Source organism: Rhinopithecus roxellana, chromosome 20, assembly GCF_007565055.1.
Source record: "Rhinopithecus roxellana isolate Shanxi Qingling chromosome 20, ASM756505v1, whole genome shotgun sequence".
Taxonomy (NCBI): Eukaryota; Metazoa; Chordata; class Mammalia; order Primates; family Cercopithecidae; genus Rhinopithecus; species Rhinopithecus roxellana.
The window spans coordinates 82079658-82099576 of NC_044568.1; the positions used below are offsets into that span (position 1 = coordinate 82079658).

Below are 19919 nucleotides of genomic sequence, written 5' to 3' on the forward strand. Positions count from 1 at the left end.
CATCGCCCTTTCATAAAATGAAAAACTACCCAGCACCATGGGAGGCCGAGATGGGAGAATCTCTTGGGTCCAGAAGTTCAAGACCAGTCAACATGGCGAGACCTCATCTCTACGAAAAACTTAAAAAAAAAAAAATAACTGGATGTGGTACCATGCACCTGTACTCCCTGCTACTTGGAGGGTGGGGCAGGAGGATCCCTTGGGCCCAGGATGCAGTAAGCCATGTTTGCTCCACCGCACTCCAGCCTGGGTGACAGAGCCAGACTCTGTCTCAAAAAAAAAAATTTTAAAAAATGCCGGGTGCTGGCCGGGAGTGCTGGCTCATGCCTGTAATCCCAGCACTTTGGGAGGCTGAGGTGGGTGGAGATCGAGACCATCCTGGCCAACATGGTGAAACCTGTCTCTACTAAAAATACAAAAAATTAGCAGGGCATAGTGGCACGCGCCTGTAGTCCCAGCTACTTGGGAGGCTGAGACAGGGGAATCGCTTGAACCTGGGAGGCGGAGGTTGCAGTGAGCCGAGATCGCACCACTGCACTCCAGCCTGGCAACAGAGCAAGACTCCATCTCAAAAAAAAAAATTAAAAAAAAAAAATGCTGGGAGTAGTGGCTCACATCTGTAAACCCAACACTTTGAGAGGCTGAGGTGGGCAGATCACTTGAGGCCAAGAGATCGAGACCAGTCTGGCCAACATGGTTAAACCCCGTCTCTACTAAAAATACAAAAATTTGCCGGATGTGGTGGCATAAGCCTGTAATCCCAGCTACTCGGGAGGTTGAGAAATGAGAATTGCTAGAGCCTCGGAGGTGGAGGTTGCAGTGAGCCAAGATCATGCCACTGCACTCCAGCCTGGGGGATAGAGGGAGACTCTGTCTCAAAAAATATATATATATATTTTTAAAAATAAGAATTAAAAAAAAGAAATGAAATGAGAACAAGATTTCCATTATTTTCTTCAAGTTCACTGCAGTGTAAGTCACAGTAACAACCACCCTCTCTGCACACCTACTACGTGCCACACCCAACACTAAGCAGCCTTATCAGTGCTGCTGCCCAACCAGGTGGAGATTATGATCTCCAGTTGACAGACGGAGAAACCTAGCTTTGGCAAGACAAATCTCCTGCCCGGTGGCATCAACCCAAATGACCCACCCTGAAGCCTCAGCTCTTTCCCTTATACTCCTGCTGCCTTACGTATAAGCCACCCTAGCTGAGATGTTGCACAGATACACATCTATGTATCTTAAAGTTTATGTGCCCAAGGTGTGATCTAAACATAAGGCAGGAATACAATTACAAAAGAAAAGTGCTCCAGGTGATGCAAAATATCATTGTTTTAATAAATTAAAATGTCAGTGAAGCAATGAGTTGCTCAAAAAGAAACAACTCACAAAAGGACAAATTCATAGCAGATTAGAGGTAACCAGGAGCTGAGGAGAGGGGGAAGATAGGGTGTTACTGGCTTGCTGGTTACAGAGTTTCTGTTTGGAGTGATGAAAAAGTTCTGGAAACAGTGGCTATGGTTGAACAATATTGTGAATGTGATTAATGCCATCAAACTGTACATTTTAAATGGTTAAATGGCAAAAGTTGTTGTATATTTTACCAAATTAAAAAAATTAATAATGTAATATCCCAAAAACCACTGAACTATATACTTTAAATAAGTAAACTATACGGTATGTGAATTTATATCTCAATAAAGTGGTTTTGAAATAGGAAAGAGGAGGCCAGGTGTGATGGCTCACACCTGTAATCCCAGCACTTTGAGAGGCCGAGGCGAGCGGATCACGAGGTTAGGAGTTCAAGAACAGCATGGCCAACATGGTGGAATCCCATCTCTACTGAAAATACAAAAATCAGAGGGGTGTGGTGGCACGTGCCTGTAATCCCAGCTACTTGGGAGGCTGGAGCAGGAGAATTGCTTGAATCCGGGAGGCATATCACATCCCTGCACTCTAGCTTGGGTGGCAGAGCGACACTCTGTCTCAGAAAAAAAAAAGTAAAGAAAAAGGAAAGAGGGCCGGGCACTGTGGCTCACGCCTGTAATCCCACCACTTTGGGAGACAGAGGTGGGCAGATCATGAGGTCAAGAGTTCGAGACCAGCCTGTCCAACACGGTGAAACCCTGTCTCTACTAAAAGTACAAAAATCAGCCAAGCATGGTGGTGCATACTTGTAGTCCCAGCTACCTGAGAGGCTGAGGCCTTGGACCTGGGAGTTGGAGGCCGCAGCGAGCCAAGATCGTGCCACTGCACTCCAGCTTGGGCAACAAAGTGAGACTGTCTCAAAAAAAAAAAAGCAAAGAAAAAAGAAAAAGGGAAGAGGCTGGGCAGCGTGGCTCATGCCTGTAATCCTAGCACTTTGGGAGGCTGAGGTGGGACGATCACTTGAGCCCCGGAGGTCAAGACCAGCAAGGGCAACATAGTGAGGCCCCCATCTCTACCAAAAAAAAAAAATTAGCCAGGCATGGTGGCATGCGCCTTTGGTAGCTACATGGGAGGCTGAGGCAGGAGGATCACTTATACCCAGAAGGTTGAGGGTGCAGTGAGCCATGATGGCGCCTCTGCACTCCAGCTTGGGTGACAGAGCAAGACTCTGTCTCAAGTGAAAGAAAAAGAGAAGAATTAAAGTTAAAATTTAAAAAAGCAAAGAAACAGCGTCTAATAGTTCACTTAGAAGATATATTTCTTTACTTCCTTTTCCCAATAAAAGTCTAAAACAGGGCCAGGCGCGGTGGCTCACGCCTGTAATTCCAACACTTTGGGAGGCCAAGGTGGGCAGTTCACTTGAGGTCAGGAGTTCAAGACCAGCCTAGTCAACTTGGTGAAAGCCCATCTCTACCAAAAATACAAAAATTAGCTAGAAGTGGTGGTGAGCACCTGTAATCCCAGCTATCAGGAGGCAGAGGCAGAGATTGCAGTGAGCCAAGATTGCACCACTGCACTCCAGCCTGGGCAACAGAGCAAGACTCCAACTCAAAAAAAAAAAAAACCAAGTCTAAAACTGAAAACACAATACAGAACTAAGAGTAAGAACTAACCATATGATTCAAAGGGGAGAAACAAAAAACAATAACGTATTCAATCTTCTCCCTGCTTATTATTTAGTTACATGTAGGTTTTTTTTGGGGGGGTCTCCTCTGCTTTCTGGTCAAGCCTCAATAATTCAAAACAAAGTCCTGTTTACTGGATGTACACAGTGCATCATACAGCATCTTCTATGAAAATAAAACAGCACTCCTTCTGTTCCCCACATCTAGTCAGAGAAGCATCTCAAACTATGTCACCACAGCAGTGACAGCAATGACAAGTTAACTGAGGTCTATCATATACCAGGCACTGTACATTTTACACACACACTCTTATTTCATCCTCACAACAACCCTATCAAACAGGTTCTAACATTCTCAATTTACAGACGAGGAAGCTGAGGTAAAGAGAAGGTGAGTAACTTGCCCAAGATCACACAGGTAATAAGGAGCAGAGCTGGGATTCAACTGTACTATACTACGTACGCTCCATGAGATCCTGAAGTGAAGCAATTCTTCGGGAGAAATCAATCAAGTGGCTTTTTAAATATTTATTTATTTATTTTTATTTTTATTTTTATTTATTTTTTTTTGAGATGGAGTCTCGCTCTGTCGCCCAGGCTGGAGTGAAGTGGCCGGATCTCAGCTCACTGCAAGCTCCGCCTCCCGGGTTTACGCCATTCTCCTGCCTCAGCCTCCCAAGTAGCTGGGACTACAGGCGCCCGCCAACTTGCCCGGCTAGTTTTTTGTATTTTTTGGTAGAGACGGGGTTTCGCCGTGTTAGCTAGGTTGGTCTCGATCTCCTGACCTCGCGATCCACCCGTCTCGGCCTCCCGAAGTGCTGGGATTACAGGCTTGAGCCACCGCGCCCGGGCTTTAAATATTTAAATTCAAATGGAAACGAATCCTGTGGAGTGTTGTGACACTGACAGCTATGCGCTTACCAACATTAAAGCTATGTTAAAACTCATGTTTATGTTGGGAAGCTGGAAGTCCCATGGAGGAGGGAGGTGGAATTACTGTAAGACTCAATTTAATACACAGCTCCTCTGTATGAGGGAGGGACAGGCTGGACAGCAGAAGGTTAAGCAAGGGCTTCCTTGCAGGTGATCAGGTAGCACCCTCCAGGGAGACAGCTGGACACATGGAGTCCCTTAAGAACCCACTGCGACCCTGCACGCCGTGCTGCTGGGCACGAATGGCAGTTGTGCTAGCAAGTAGCAAATAAAGCCTTGCTCTGTCCATTACTGGTGAGGGCTGGGAAGAAATCTTTTCTTTCTTTTTTTTTTTTTGTCACCCAAAATAAGTTGACACTGGGAAGAAATCTTTAATTCTTCAGTTTAAAATCTCTCTGATGTTAAATGTCAAGCACGTGCATATTACAAGAAAAACCCAATTTGCTACCAGCATGCAATTGCTTTCTATGGAGAAAAAGGGAAACCACTGGTGTGCTTTTATTTCAGGCACCATAGGTTCCTTCCTCTCCCCTCTGTACATACAGCTGTTATGTATACCTATTCAACCCTCCATACACTGCTGCGTTATATTCACTTGAAAAACAAAACTTTAAAAAATGCTCCAAATCAAAGCCATCTTGCTTTTATTACATACCAATGTGACACAATCATCATCTGATTTTTCATAAGCACACACTAAAGGGTACGTACAAGCAAAAGTAAACACTTCACAATTGTTGCTACTGCACTCCAATTTTATGTTCACAAGCTAACGAAGTTTCTTTTTCATTAAACTAAAACATAAAACACATTCTGCTACCACTTCTACCTTTATTGAATCTCCTATCATGTTAGGTCTTCTTATATTTTTTATATTTTTATTTCTTTTTTTCTATTCTTTTTTTTTTGAGACAGGGTCTTGCTCTGTCGCCAGGCTGGAATGCAGTGCTGCAATCACGGATCACTGCAGCCTCAACCTCCTGGGCTCAAGCAATCCTCTTGCCTCAGCCTCCTGAGTAGCTGGGAATACAGGTATGTGCCACTATCCTCAGCTAATTTTTTTTAAGAGATGGAGTCTCACTATGTTCCCCTGCCTGGTCTCAACTCCTGGCCTCAAGCGATCCACCTCCCCTGGCCTCCCAAAGTGCTAGGATTACAGGCATGAACCACCATGCCCATCCTTACTTATTTATTTTTAATTAACAACTAAAAATTGTATATATTCATGTGTACAACATGTTTTGAAATATACATGCATTTTAAGATGGCTAAATTAGGCTAACATATCCATTACCTCACATACTCACTTTAAAACCCACTCTTCTGGTAATTTTCAAGTTTACAATACACTGTTAGTAACTACAGTCACCATGCTGTATAACAGATCTCTTGAATTTATTCCTGCTAACTGAAATGTTGTGTCCTTTGACCAGTATCTTCCCAATCCTCCCCGCATCCCTTATATTTCAAGAAAAGGAAAAGAACATATGCTGAGCACTTACTAAGTTCTAGGAACTATCCAAGTCCTTTCACCTCTCACACAATCCTTATAACCTCGACGGAAGAGGATATGGTTTGGCTGTGTCCCCATTCAAATCTTATCTTGAATTGTAACTCACAATTCCCACATGTTGTGGGAGGAACGTGATGAGAGGTTATTGAATTACGGGGTGGGTCTTTTCTGTACTGTTCTTTTGATAGTGAATGAGTCTCAAGAGATCTGATGGTTTTTTTTTTTTTTTTTTTTTTTTTTTTTCTGAGATGGAGTCTTGCTTTGTCTCCTGGGCTGGAGTGCAGTGGCCGGATCTCAGCTCACTGCAAGCTCCGCCTCCCGGGTTCACGCCATTCTCCTGCCTCAGCCTCCGGAGTAGCTGGGACTACAGGCGCCCGCCACCTCGCCCGGCTAGTTTTTGTTTTTTTTTTTGTTTGTTTGTTTTTTTGTATTTTTAGTAGAGAGAGGGTTTCACCGTGTTAGCCAAGATGGTCTCGATCTCCTGACCTTGTGATCCGCCCGTCTCAGCCTCCCAAAGTGCTGGGATTACAGGCTTGAGCCACCGCGCCCGGCCGAGATCTGATGGTTTTAAAAACGGGAGGTGCCCTGCACAAGCTCTCTTGTCTGCTGCCATGTGAGATGTGCTTTTTACCTTCCACCATGATTGTGAGGCCTCCTCAGCCACATGGAACTGTAAGTCCAATAAACCTCTTTCTTTTGTAAATTGCCCAGTCTCAGCATGAAAATGTAAACTGGTACTGGGAGGGGTGCTGCTGAAAAGCTACCAAAAAATATGGAAGTGACTTTGAAACTGGGTAACAGGCAGAGGCCAGAACAGTTTGGAGGGCTCACAAGAAGAAAGAAAAATGTGGGAAAGTTTGGAACTCCCTAGAGACTTGGTGAATGGCTTTGAGCAAAATGCTGATAATGACTGGACAATGAAATCCAGGCTGAGGTGGTCTCAGATGGAGATGAGGAACTTGCTGGGAACTGGAGCAAAGGTGACTCTTGTTAGGTTTTAGCAGAAACTGGCAGTATTTTGCCCTTGCCCTAGAGATTTGTAGAACTTTGAGCATGAGAGAAATAATTTAGGGTATCTGGCATTAGAAATTTCTAAGCAGCAAAGCATTCAAGAAGTGACTTGAGTGCTGTTAAAGGCATTCAGTTTTATGAGGGAAGCAGAACATAAAAATTTGGAAAATTTCCAACCTAACGTGATAGAAAAGAAAATCGTGGCTGGGCATGGTGGCTCATGCCTGTAGTCCCAGCACTTTGGGAAGCCAAGGTGGGCAGATCACGAAGTCAGGAGTTTGAGACCAGCCTGACTGACATGGTGAAATCCCATCTCTACTAAAAATACAAAAATTAGCCATGCATGGTGGCACATGCCTGTAATCCCAGCTACTGAGGAGGCTGAGGCAGGAGAATCATTTGAACCCAGGAGGTGGAGGTTGCAGTGAGCCGAGATTTCACCACTGCACTCCAGCCTGGGCAACAGAGCGAGACTCCGTCTCAAAAAAGAAAAGAAAAGAAAAGAAAATCCCATTTTCTGAGGAGAAATTAAGCTGGCCACAGAAATTTGCATAAGGAACGAGCAGCCAAAGACAATGGGGAAAATGTCTCCCGGACACGTCAGAGGTCTTCAAGGCAGGCCCTCCCATCACAGGCCGGGAAGTTTAGGAGGAAAAAATGGTTTCATGGGCCAGGTCCAGGGGCCCTCTGCTGTGTGCAGTCTAGGGGCTTGGTGCCCTGCCTCCCAGTTGCTCCAGCCATGACTAAAAGTGGCCAAGGTACAGCTCAGGATGTTGCTTCAGAGGGTGGAAGCCCCAGGCCTTGGCAGCTTCCATGCAGCACTGAGCCTGCAGGTGCACAGAAGTCAAGAATTGAGGTTTGGGGACCTCAACCTAGATTTCAGATGTATGGAAATGCGTGCATGCCCAGGAAGAAGTCCACTGCAGGTGCGGGCCCTCATGGAGAACTTCTGCTAGGGCAGTGTGGAAGGGAAATGTGGGGTCGGAGCCCCCACACAGAGTCCCTACTGGGGCACCACCTAGCGGAGCTGTAATAAGAGGGCCACTGCCCTTCAGACCCCAGAATGGTAGATCCACCAACAGCTTGCACCATGCGTGTGGAAAAGCCACAGACACTCAACACCAGCACATGAAAGGAGCTGGAAGTGAGGTTGTACCCCTGTAAAGCCACAGGAACAGAGCTGCCCAAGACCATGGGAACTTGCCTCCTGCATCAGCGTAATCTGAACGTGAGACATAGAGTCAAACATTTTGGAGCTTTAAGATTTGACTGCCCTGCTGGATTTCAGACTTGTGTAACTTGCCCAAGATCACAGAGGTAATAAGGGCCTGTACCCAATTACTCCCATTTGGAATGGCTGTATTTATCCCTGGCCTCTACCCCCATTATATCTAGGAAGTAACTAACTTGCTTGTGATTTTACAGGCTCATAGGTGGAAGGGAGACTTGCCTTGACTCAAATGAGAGTTTGGACTGTGGACTTTTAAGTTAATGCTGAAAAAAGACTTTGGAGGACTGTTGGGAAGGCATGATTGGTTTTGAATTGTGAGGACATGAGATTTGAGAGGGGCCGAGGGTGGAATTATATGGTTTGGCTGTGTCCCCACCCAAATCTCATCCTGAATTTTAACTCCCACAATTCCCACATGTTGTGGGAGGAACGCAACGGGAGGTGACAGAATTATGGGGCAGGTCTTTCCTGCACTGTTCTCGTGATAGTGAATGAATCTCACAAGATCTGATGGTTTTAAAAATGGGAGTTTCCCTGTACAAGCTCTCTTCTTTTGTCTGCTGCCTTCTGAGACGTGGCTTTCACCTTCTGCCATGACTGTGAGGTCTCCCCAACCATGTGAAACTATAAGTCCAATAAACCTACTGATTTTGTAAATTGCCCTGTCTCAGGTATGTCTTTATTAGCAGCATGAAAATGGACCAATACAGAAGATGAATTGTTTTATCCCCATTTTACACAGGAGAAAACATTTTTCCAAGAGCATATCATTCCTTGTCTCATCGGTAGCTCAGAAAGACCATAAAGCAGTGTCATTCCAGGAAGGCCTAGATTTCCAGCGGAACCCTGTTCAGATTCAAAACAAGGCAGCAGTCCTGTAGAGTAAACTGCAGGCATCTAGTTCATCTTAACACATTCCAATGCTTACTGAAAATAGCCAAAAAAGAGACCCACTCATTCTTCCTCTTTCTAAGAACTGAGGTAAATAGAAAACAACCTTCCCAAAAACCTTCATAAAAGGGTCACGGTGTCTTGACAATACCAAAGACAGTTAACAAAACATAAGGCAAATGTCTGGTTTTGTGCTTTCTGTTGTACAATAAAAAGCAAAAGCAGAGAGCATTTTCAGCTCTTAGATTTTAGATCTGGATTTGACCAAAGGATCTTAACATTAAATCTGGTTTTCAATGCATTGATTAAAACTGACCAAGGTTATAAAAGGAGGTAAATCATTTCCTGACGAGAGACCCTCCAATATAAACAAAGAGTGTATTCCACACAGGCTGTCATTAGCAGTGGCGTAATCCTCATTTCCAAGGCTCAATTCTCTCATGACTTTCCTCCTGATTCCAAAAAAGCAAAGAGGACTGTGGGAGGTGCCCAGGTCATGAAAAAGACAAAATGGCACCACACAAAACCCTCATTGGACATTCTTCTAGACCAGCATGGCTTAAAAAAACACCTCATATCACACTCAGTCTTTGCATACTGATTAAGCAACAGTGGTCTCAGGATTTCCTCAAGAGTAGACTTGATAAAGCTTCCCAAAATGGCATAACTGATGCTAGTAAATGTTAATTTAGAATAATGCAGAAATAAGTGAAGTTTATTTCCCCTCGAGGTTTACTTTTTAAATGTTAAGTCTGGTGAGAGCAAAATAAAATATGATTTGTATATGTGGGCAGTTTAATGTCCACCCAAATTTATGTTATGAGTATGCATGTTTGGTAAAGGTTACATTTAGAAAAGTGTGGTGTCAAAATAAATTAATCTTCAGAAAATCTTGCATATTTTTCCAAAATCATCAGCTTGAGATAATGTTGGGGGCAACTACTGAATGTTTTCCTACAAGGGTAACAGTGAAAAATGACAAAAAGCAAGGTTGAATATCCTAAATCACCTGCAAGTATGTAAAAATAAGGTCAATATTAACACAGAAAGAGTTATCAAAAGAAGCAATTATTTTTCCTTTTTTCTTTTTGGTCTCCTGTTCCCAGACTCAAGTGATCCTCCTGCCTCGGCCTCCCGAGTAGCTGGGACTACATGTGTGTGCCCCCCGACACCCAGCTAATTTTTGTATTTTTTGTAGAGATGGGGTTTTGTCACATTGTCCAGGCTGCTCTCAAACTCCTGGGCTCAAGCAACCCTCCTTTCTCACCTTCCCAAAGTGGTGGGATTACAGGCATGAGTCACTGCACCCAGTCCAGAAAACTCACTTTACTTACTTACTTACTTATGTATTTATTTTTGAGATGGAGTCTCACTCTTGTTGCCCAGGCTGGAATGCAGTGGCACGGTCTTGGCTCACTGCAACCTCTGCCTCCTGGGTTCAAGTAATTCTCCTGCCTCAGCCTCCCCAGTAGCTGGGAATACAGACACCGTCACCATGCCCAGCTAATTTTTGAATTTTTAGTAGAGATAGGGTTTCGCCATGTTGGCCAGGCTGGTCTCGAACTCCTGACCTCAGGTGATCCGCCCACCTCGGCCTCCCAAAGTGCTGGAATTACAGACATGGGCCAACGCATCTGGCCATAAAATCTGCTTTCTAAGTGGGTTAAGAATGAATGCCTATACTTACCCAAGTTATTCCAATAAATAATAATAAAAACAGGCCAAGCATGGTGGCTCACGCCTGTAATCCCAGCACTTTGGGAGGCCGACACAGGTGGGTCACCTGAGGTCAGGAGTTTGAGACCAGCTTGGCCAACATGGTGAAACCCTGTCTCTACTAAAAATACAAAAATTAGCAGGGTGTGGTGGTGCAAGCCTGTAGTTCCAGCTACTCGGGAGGCTGAGGCAGAAGAATCACCTGAATCTAGGATGTGCAGGTTGCAGTGAGATGAGATCACACCACTGCACTACAGCCTGGGTGACAGAGTGAGACTCTGTCTCACAAAAAAAAAAAAAAAGTAATAAAAACAGTTCTAATTTTATTTCAAATCTTGCAGGAATATTTTCCCTCAGTGATGAACAAAATATTCTTCCTTTACAGATTGGAAAAAAATAGACCAAAAAATCACAGAAGGATTCCTGAATCCCACCTCCTATTCAACTATTCTTGGTATGCATCTAGGTTTTGGCAAAAAAATTCTGAATGGACAGATTTCCCAATTTAAAAAAAAGCTATGTATTTACTGTCTAGTTCTTTTCGGTAATAGTCCTGCACAGTATTAGCAATATTAGATTGATCAAGAAATACAGAAAGTCTCAGCTAGCTTTTTTTTTCCTTTTTTTTGAGAGGGAGTCTCACTCTGTTGTCCAGGCTGGAGTGTAGTGGTGTGATCTTGGCTCACTGCAGCTTCTGCCTCCTGGTTTCAAGCGATTCTCCTGCCTCAGCCTCGCAAGTAGCTGGGAATACAGGCTAATTTTTGTACTTTTAGTACAGACTGGGTTTCACCATGCTGGCCAGGCTAGTCTCGAACTCCTGACCTCAAGTGATCTGCCCGCCTTGGTCTCCCAAAGTGCTGGGATTACAGGCGTGAGCCACCATACCCAGCCAGCTAAGTTTTTAAATCAAAGTTTGTTTTGATTGCTCTGCATGTTGGTCACACACATGACTGATAAACTAGATGCAGCCCACATCTAACCCAGTTTGTATCCAACATCTGATTTTGTAAGGAGCTGACCTTAGCGGAGAAGCAGGATCACTATTTTAATATTTACACTGTGTAAATATTTACAAATGACTACTCAGGAGACTGAGGTGGAAGGATCACTTGAGCTCAGGAGGTGGAGGCTGCAGTGAGCTGAGATCATGCCACTGCGCTCCAGCCTGGGCAAAAGAGCAAGACCCTGCCTCAAAATAATAATAATAATAATAATACTACAAATGAGTCAACATCTCTCAGTTGAAAAATGCTGCAGAACAATGACTTTAACATCAAGTACATAAAAATGTAAGGAACAATCATAATCAGACCTATATTTAGCTGGCCACAGTGGTTCACACCTGTAATCCCAGCACTTTGGGAGGCTGAGGCAGACAGATAACCTGAGGCAGGGAGTTCGAGAGCACCCTATTCAGAATGGTGAAACCCCATCTCTACTAAAAATATAAAAATTAGCCAGGCGTGGTGGTACATGCCTGTAGTTCCAGCTACTCCAGAGGCTGCGGCAGGATTGCCCGAACCCAGGGGGCACATATTGCACTGAGCTGAGATTGTGCCACTGCACTCCACACTCCAGCCTGGGGTGACAGAGACTCCATCTCAAAAATAAAAAAACAAAAAAAACCCCAAAAAACTGTATTTAACGTCACCTGTGGGTTCCATGATCTATGGCATAGGCTACATTTTCAAAGACAAACACTGCCTCCAAAAATAAAAGAGCTAAGAACATCATGTTTTACTCTTAAGGAACTAGAAACAGCAAGGACTTGTGGTTAGCAGAATTAATTTTCCACACAGAAAAATTCACCTTAATTTCCAATATACACTATACTGTTACTGAGTTCAATGTATATGAAAGACATATACATTTATCTCTGAACTTTCAAAGAAAACAAGAAAAAAGATTTTAAAAAAAATTAGAAGGCATAATATGATAAAATTTACACTCAGACAACAATTCAGCACCTCAGGAATCCAGATGTTTAGAACCGACATGGGTGTCTGCAGCACGCCACCTAAGCACAAGCATTTATACAGACATGTGAAGGAGACAGTACAGTATTCTCACCCAGTAAAGCAATGATATGACTGTTAACAACTGCACAGAATGTAAGGAAATGATGTAACCAACACAACAATGAAATAGTGATTTCTTTTGGTGTTAGTGATATTCATGGGCTGCCTTGTTCTGTGTCTGGCTTGCGCAGAACCTCTAGAACCAACCCTGCCTTAGAGCTCAGGGAAAGATGATGCTTTAGGGTTCTGGCACAGAACCAAACTGTAGTCTGCTCAAGGATCACATCCTTAACTTCAATCTCAGCTTTGCTAAGCAAGCACAAAACACACTTTGAAGTAACAACCTTGAGATTGTTTAAATATGGTCTGAACTTCGGACCTCTCCCTAAATCACTCTAACTGCTTACAACAATGAGGATACAAGAGCAAGCCTTTACTTCATTAGGTCCATTCAGATGAGGGCTCAGGATGTAATCGCAATCAAAACTTCATGGATTCCTTTTTGTTTTTTTTTCTTTTTGAGATGGGGTCTTACTGTCACACAAGGCAGGAGTGCAGTGGTGCAATCATGGTTCACTGCAACTTCTGCCTCCTGGGTTCAATCTATTGTCCTGCCTCAGCCTCCCAAGTAGCTGTGATTACAGGTGCCTGCCACCATACCCAGCTAGTTTTTGTATTTTCAGTAGAGATGGGGTTTCACCACATTGGCCAGGCTGGTCTCGAATTCCTGGCCTCAAGTGATCTGCCCACCTTGGCCTCCCAAACTGCTGGGATTACAGGCATGAGCCACAGCGCCCAGGCCAAAACTTCATGGATTTCTTAAAAACCATTTATAGAACCAACACCTTCTTAGACACAATATTATTTAATCAGATAATAATGCAAGCATAAATACTAATCTCACCTGTCAAATTTGTTAGGGGTTGGGTGGAATCATACATAAACATCTACTTCATAGGAAATTTTTTTTTTTTTTTGAGACAGAGGTTTGCTCTGTTGCCCAGGCTGGAGTGCAGTGGCGCAAACTCAACTCACTGCAACCTCTGCCTCCTGGGTTGAAGCAATTCTCCCACCTCAGCCTCCCAAGTAGCCGGGATTACAGGCACCCGCCACCACGCCTGGCTAATTTTTGTATTTTTAATAGAGACGAGGTTTCACCATACTGCCAGGTTGGCCTCAAACTCCTGATCTCAAGTGATCTGCCCACCTCAACCTCCCAAAGTGCTGGGATTACAGGCGTGAGCCACCGCACCCAGTCCCTCATAGGAAATTTAAATGCCAGAACTACCAGTTCTTTTCCTTGGAAGAGATGCAGTACATCTAGCAATGTTCTCTCTTTTTTTTTAAGCCTATATATTTTTTTTTTTTTTTTTTTTTTTTTTTTTTTGAGACAGAGTCTCGCTCTGCCGCCCAGGCTGGAGTGCAGTGGCCGGGTCTCAGCTCACTGCAAGCTCCGCCTCCTGGGTTTACGCCATTCTCCTGCCTCAGCCTCCCAAGCAGCTGGGACTACAGGCGCCCGCCACCTCGCCCGGCTAGTTTTTTGTATTTTTTAGTAGAGACGGGGTTTCAGCATGTTAGCCAGGATGGTCTCGATCTCCTGACCTCGTGATCCACCCGTCTCGGCCTCCCAAAGTGCTGGGATTACAGGCTTGAGCCACCGCGCCCGGCCAAGCCTATATTTTTAATACATTTGTTCCCCAAAAGGTCAATTTCTACTTTCAAAAAACATCTGAGTCACTCGAGATGAAAAATATTTTATCTAAAAATGTGCTATAGCTCCCAATAACTCCAAACTGACATCCCAAAATATGAGGCTGTTCGACAGTGACAGAACTTGGGAACTGGAACTCTCTGATTACTTACTTGTTAAAAAAAGGTTCAATGAGTTTTGATCTGGCAGACACATGAATTTTTGGAGGGCTGAGAAAAGAACCTAATGAAGAAAAGAAGAGAGGCATTATTATTCATAGTCACATAGACAACGCCTGAAAGTTCAGACCAAAACAGATTTAAATTAACAGCATGGTTCAACAAAGGTGAGAGGTATTCTCTTTTTTTTTTTTGAGTTGGAGTTTCACTCTTGTTGTCCAGGCTGGAGTGCAATGGCGTGATCTTGGCTCACTGCAACTTCCGCCTCCTGGGTTCAAGTGATTCTCCTGCCTCAGCCTCCTGAGTACCAAGGATTACAGACATGCGCCACCACGCCCAGCTAATTTTGTATTTTTAGTGGAGACAGGGTTTCTCCACATTGGTCACGCTGGTCTCAAGCTCCTAACCTCAGGTGATCCCCCCACCTCGACTTCCCAAAGTGCTGGGATTACAGGCATGAGCCGCCGCACCTGGCCTGTGAAAGGTGTTCTTATGGACCAAGTACCATACCACAGGAAGTGTCAGTGGTTTTTCTTGCAGATTTCCCCCTCTCCTCATCTCCTCCCACTCCTACCTCAAAACCCTCCCTCTTCTAACTGGGTAAGTGGATCCCAAGGAAATGGTAATGCTATAGGTTCAATGTTTGTGTCCCCCTAAAATTCATATGTTGAAGCCTAATCCCCAATATGATGGTGTTTGGAAGTGAGATCTTTGGGAAGTGATTAGGTCATGAGGGAATTAGTGCCCTTATAAGAAGGGTCAGGAGGCCGGATGCGGTGGCTCAAGCCTGTAATTCTAGCACTTTGGGAGGCTGAGGTAGGAGGATCAATTGAGCCCAGAAATTCTAGACCAGCCTGGTTAACATAGCAAGTCCCTGTCTCTATAAAAAAATTAAAAAGTTAGCCAGGCATGGTGATACACACCTATAATCCCGGCTACTTGGGAGGCTAAGCTGGGAGGATCTCTTGAGCCCAGGAGTTCAGGGTTGCCGTAAGCTACAATTGTATCACTGTACTTCCAGCCTGGGTGACAGAGTGAGACCCTGACTCTTAAAGAAGAGTTGGTACAGCTTCTGCTCTCTCAACTCTCCACCATGTAAGGACACAAGAAGGCAGCCATCTGCAAACCAGGAAGTGGGGTCTCACCAGACACTAGGTCTGCTGGCAACTGGGTCTTGGACTTCCCAGCCTCCAGAACATGAGAAATAAATGCCTGTTGTTTAAGCCCCACAGTCTACGGTAATTTATTACAGCAGCCTGAGCCAGGAGACAGGTAAGATCCACCCTAGATCACAGTGTGTTTGACTGAAACACATGCAATGCGTACCTAGGTAATTGGCCATGGAGATGAAGCACAGCCCTGTGATGTAGGCATCGTAGCCTGCCTCATGGAGTTGTTCAGAGGCTGTGTCATAACTTGGAAAACCTTCGGCACTTTCTAAGAAAAAAAGGAAAAAGTTTTCCTCAAAACAAAGACTAGTAAGCACACTGCCCTACCAATCCAAATTTCATTAGTATATGCTAGAGAAATATCCTAAATAGGCAGAAAAAAAACTATCTGTTTCTTAATTCTCTCCATATGAGACCTTAAAATACAGGATAACAGAGTCACTGAAAAGGAGGACTTTGATCTAGGATACAGAAACGCCTCGGTTACATTACGAAGGACTCAGCTGTGGGCTTTCTCATCACACACTGGTGGGTGCTATTTATGATCATCCATAACTTGCTCTAAGACAATTACTCCTCTTTTGCTTGCTTTCTAAGGCCATGAAAAGGATATTCTTCCCTTACACAAGATGGTCACATCAGGACACAACAGAGGATTCAGAGTAAAGATTAAGAGCATGGGCTCTGGAGTCACACTGAGTTCGAACCTCTGCTCCGCCACTTATTTGCTGTATGATGTTAGGCAAGTCACTTCGTCTCTAAGCTTCCAGTTTTGTAAAATGGAGATGATAATCAAACTTTCTTCAAAAGGTTATTGTTAGGATCAGATAAGATAGTATAAGTTAAACTCTTACCTAGTGCTTGGTATACAGTAAGTGCTCAAAAACTGTTATCTATCAATACCTGAGGTATCCCTTCCCCCAAAAACCAGAAGACTGCAATTCAATATTGACAGCTCCAACTCACTACTATCCTCTACCATGTTCCTAAGCTTAGAGATCAAAAGGTGACAGCATAACCAACTTCAAAAAATAGATTGAACTTGCTATAATGCTGGCCTTGGATCATGGAGCCACTTTACAGCAAAGACCACTTTATATATAATATGGTTCTTTTGTGACATTGATAAATACAGATGTGACCAGATAAACTCTAAGAGGAATGACCTGCTTTAGACTGAATTCTCTACCAGATGCCACTATTTCATATGGAAAAATAAGATAAAACTTTAACTCATAAATAATTGTATCCTAGAACCATTCTGGAAATAAAAGGAAGGTTATTTATAAATAAAGGAAGGAAATCAAAAGCATAAATGAAAATTAACAATGAAAAGACTGTAACTGTTTTTATGTCAATACAATGCTCTTTAAGTAAGAATTCTTTAACTCCGTATCAAATATTAGACTTGATGCCTTTAAAAAAAGCCTTTTCACATGGTAGCCACCTAAGTAATATCTTCCGCTCTATCATCAACGGAGACACATTCTTTCCAAAATCAATTATTTCCATTATATTGTTATACAAAAGGTCTAGGTTTTCTCCCCCAATGGCCCCACCACCACTTTTCTTAATTCCTTTCTTGGACTATTACCCAGAAAGAGGCAGATAACTGTAATTTTGGCTGCTTTAATACCTTGCATTATCAATTTCTAAACCATTAGTTTAACGGCTTGCTAATCACCGTATCAGCAGCACGATCAGGTTAACAGGGACGAAGGAAGCAGCACCTGGAAGGCTCTCCACACACCTTGGTGGTGGCTAGAGGTGGCAAAACACCACCATCTCATCTCCCTACTTGTGGTTTTCCTCAGTGCTGCTGTTTCCACTCTCTAAACCAGCTGAAAAGGAGGCAGGGTGGGGACTTGCCTTAATCTCATCTGTAAATCCAGTTGTTGGGCTTTTCTGAGATGCAAAATACATTTTTTACTCTACCCCTGGTGATTAATCCTAGCTCTCTGTCTCTGCTTAAATAATGTATGAAAGAATAGAAGGGCACATCAAGTTTTAGGAGAATTCAATACATTAGGAAATAAAAGCCTTGAAGCTTTAATTGTTAAAATTCTCAATGAATGGCTATTCAACTACATTAACATAAAATAGATGTAGAATTAAAAGACCATCTTTATCCAAGAAACAATAATTCTACACAAGACATGACCAAGTGAATTCAGCCAAAATCTATAAATGAACAATATGGTTTCCAGAGCCATTCTGCTTTTCTTCCACAATATACATCAATAATTATTACCAAGAGTTTGGAGGGTTTCAGGTTTGTTTAATATTCTTACCAACTTTAGGAGGGTTGAAAGGTGTCTCTTTTAAACGTTTTTCTAATTCCGCAAGGGATGTGTTGTTAATGATATCCTGCAAACCAGGAAGCAAAGAATTATGAGATTTCATCATCTCAGTACAATATATTAAAGAGATTCACTGACCCCCCCACCAAAAAAAAGGCAGTATCTAGTACTGCCTCGTGTTCTTTAAAGAAACACAGAAGTCTTTGTTTTTTTCAATGTGAAAGAGAAGCAGCTAGTTTAATTTTTATAATATACAAAGTATAACCAAATGAATGAAGATCTTTACAGATGCATTAAATACCTCCAAACCTTCTGCCAGAAGGCAATATTGTTCTGGCATTTATTTCACTCAGTAATATGCAGTCACTTTATAAAGTAGCAAATGAATAATACCTTAAAAGGTTGTGTGCTGGCCATCAATTTAGTATCCAAGAGTCTAAAAAGAATTTTTAACAAGGTAAACAAAATGTATATCAATGTTTAAAATGTCTTTTACTCAAACATGTAAGCTACTTAAAAATACTTAATACATAAAATACATACTTAAAATATTAAATATTTAATACATAAAATACTTAAACACAAAGGAATTAAACACATCAGTCATTTTGAACCTAGCACCAGCATCCCTGCTACATTGGAGTGGGTACTCAGTCCCATCATCAGCGACTTCATTGAGTGACTGCAGGAGAGTCCACACTTGGAGTACAAGTTCTAGATTCACCTGGATCCTGAGAGAGCCCGGTGAACTCAAGGGTGAGTCAAATACTCCCATATGGTTTTACGGGGTTCAAATACTGGTGCCGGTCTACCATTCCCAAACTGCTACCATCTACTCCTACTCCTCAGGTTTGTAAACTATAAATTCTTCTGGAGGGCCAAAATCTGCAATCAGTACTTTCATGCTGTTGTTTTTATTTCTTATTATTCTATTTCAGAGATCAGAAATACCAAAAGGGGAGGGTGGGGAGAAACCCACACAGAAACTCTATTTCTCTATTTTTTTTCATATAAATGTGAACAGAGTGGGTAACAAGACAGAAATAAGCCCAGCTGAAGGAGAAACTGCTCGAACACCACGCCTATCCCTCTTCAACAGGTCCCAAAACACAAACACTTGTTCTGTAGGCTCCACATGGCTGACCTGTGATGTCTGAGAGATATGTGACATGTGACCTATCAGAACAAGGGTGCAATAATAACTGTGGAAAACACCAACAGGAAAAGGCACCAACTTGAAGTGGATGAAAAAAAAAAGATCTCTAGCCAGACAGACAATACTTGACTGACTCTTGAACATTCTCAATTGGACACTTCAATAGTTACAAGGTACATCCTACATGCAAGACAGACAAGAGCCATCTCAAGGAGGCTTCACCAGTTCTTCAGAAAGCAAGATGAGGGATAAGAAAAAAGGAGTCTCTGTCTACTTTCACTCTCAGTTCAAACTGTGATTTTTCGATAACAAAACCAATAATAAATTATAAAAACAAACCATCACAACATTGCAGCTATTAAGTAAGTTCCAGGCTTATATGAACATGATCTAATGGTTTTAACAAATTACTATATACCTATTTGTATTGTGTATGTATGTTACAATGACTTTTTTTTTCTTTTTTTTTTGAGACAGGATCTCACTCTGTCACCCAGGCTGGAGGATAGTGGCACTATTATGGCTCACTGCAGCCTGGACCTCCTGGTTTCAAGCAATTTACCCACCTCAGCCTCCTGAGTAGCTGGACCACATGTATCCCACCACACCCAGCTAATTTTTTATTTTTTGTAGAGATATGGTTTCACTATGTTGCCCAGGCTGGTTCTGAACTCCTAGGCTCAAGTGATCCTCCCACCTCAGTCTCCCAAAGTGATGGGATTATAGATGTGAGCCACCGTGCCCAGCTGACTCTTTTAAATGAAAGACAAATCCTCAAAGAAAGCTTACCTGGGGAAAACACATGTTGTCATCTCTTTAAACTCACTTAAGTCCTAAAGAACAAGAGAAGGACTTGTTACAATTTTCCTAATACACTCGCAGTATTAAAAAACATGTAAACAGCTCAAGTTCCATAGCTGTCTTCTCAAACAAGCTGTTGGAGCCCTTAAGCTAAACTACAAAACCCATTTCTAGTCAACAAGTACTAAAAAAAAAAAAAATCTTCCCAATTTCCTCACTCATTGGGAACCATATAACCTGATAACTAACTTCTGCA

At 42.9% G+C, this 19919-nt stretch overlaps 1 protein-coding gene across 1 annotated transcript in view; it reads right to left on the reverse strand.

Annotated features, from left to right (window-relative positions):
- The window catches only part of LOC104664873 (poly(A)-specific ribonuclease PARN), a 153080-nt gene extending 133366 nt beyond the window's left edge, over positions 1–19714 (reverse strand). Inside the window, exons 1-5 of the mRNA XM_010366552.1 lie at positions 19652–19714; positions 18100–18142; positions 17698–17773; positions 15564–15674; positions 14232–14301 (exon numbers count right to left, since the gene is read on the reverse strand). Coding sequence (XP_010364854.1) covers positions 14232–14301; positions 15564–15674; positions 17698–17773; positions 18100–18142; positions 19652–19674 — 323 coding nt within the window. The 5' untranslated portion in view covers positions 19675–19714. The remainder of the gene's footprint in view (positions 1–14231; positions 14302–15563; positions 15675–17697; positions 17774–18099; positions 18143–19651) is intronic.
- Positions 19715–19919: the final 205 nt, after the last annotated feature.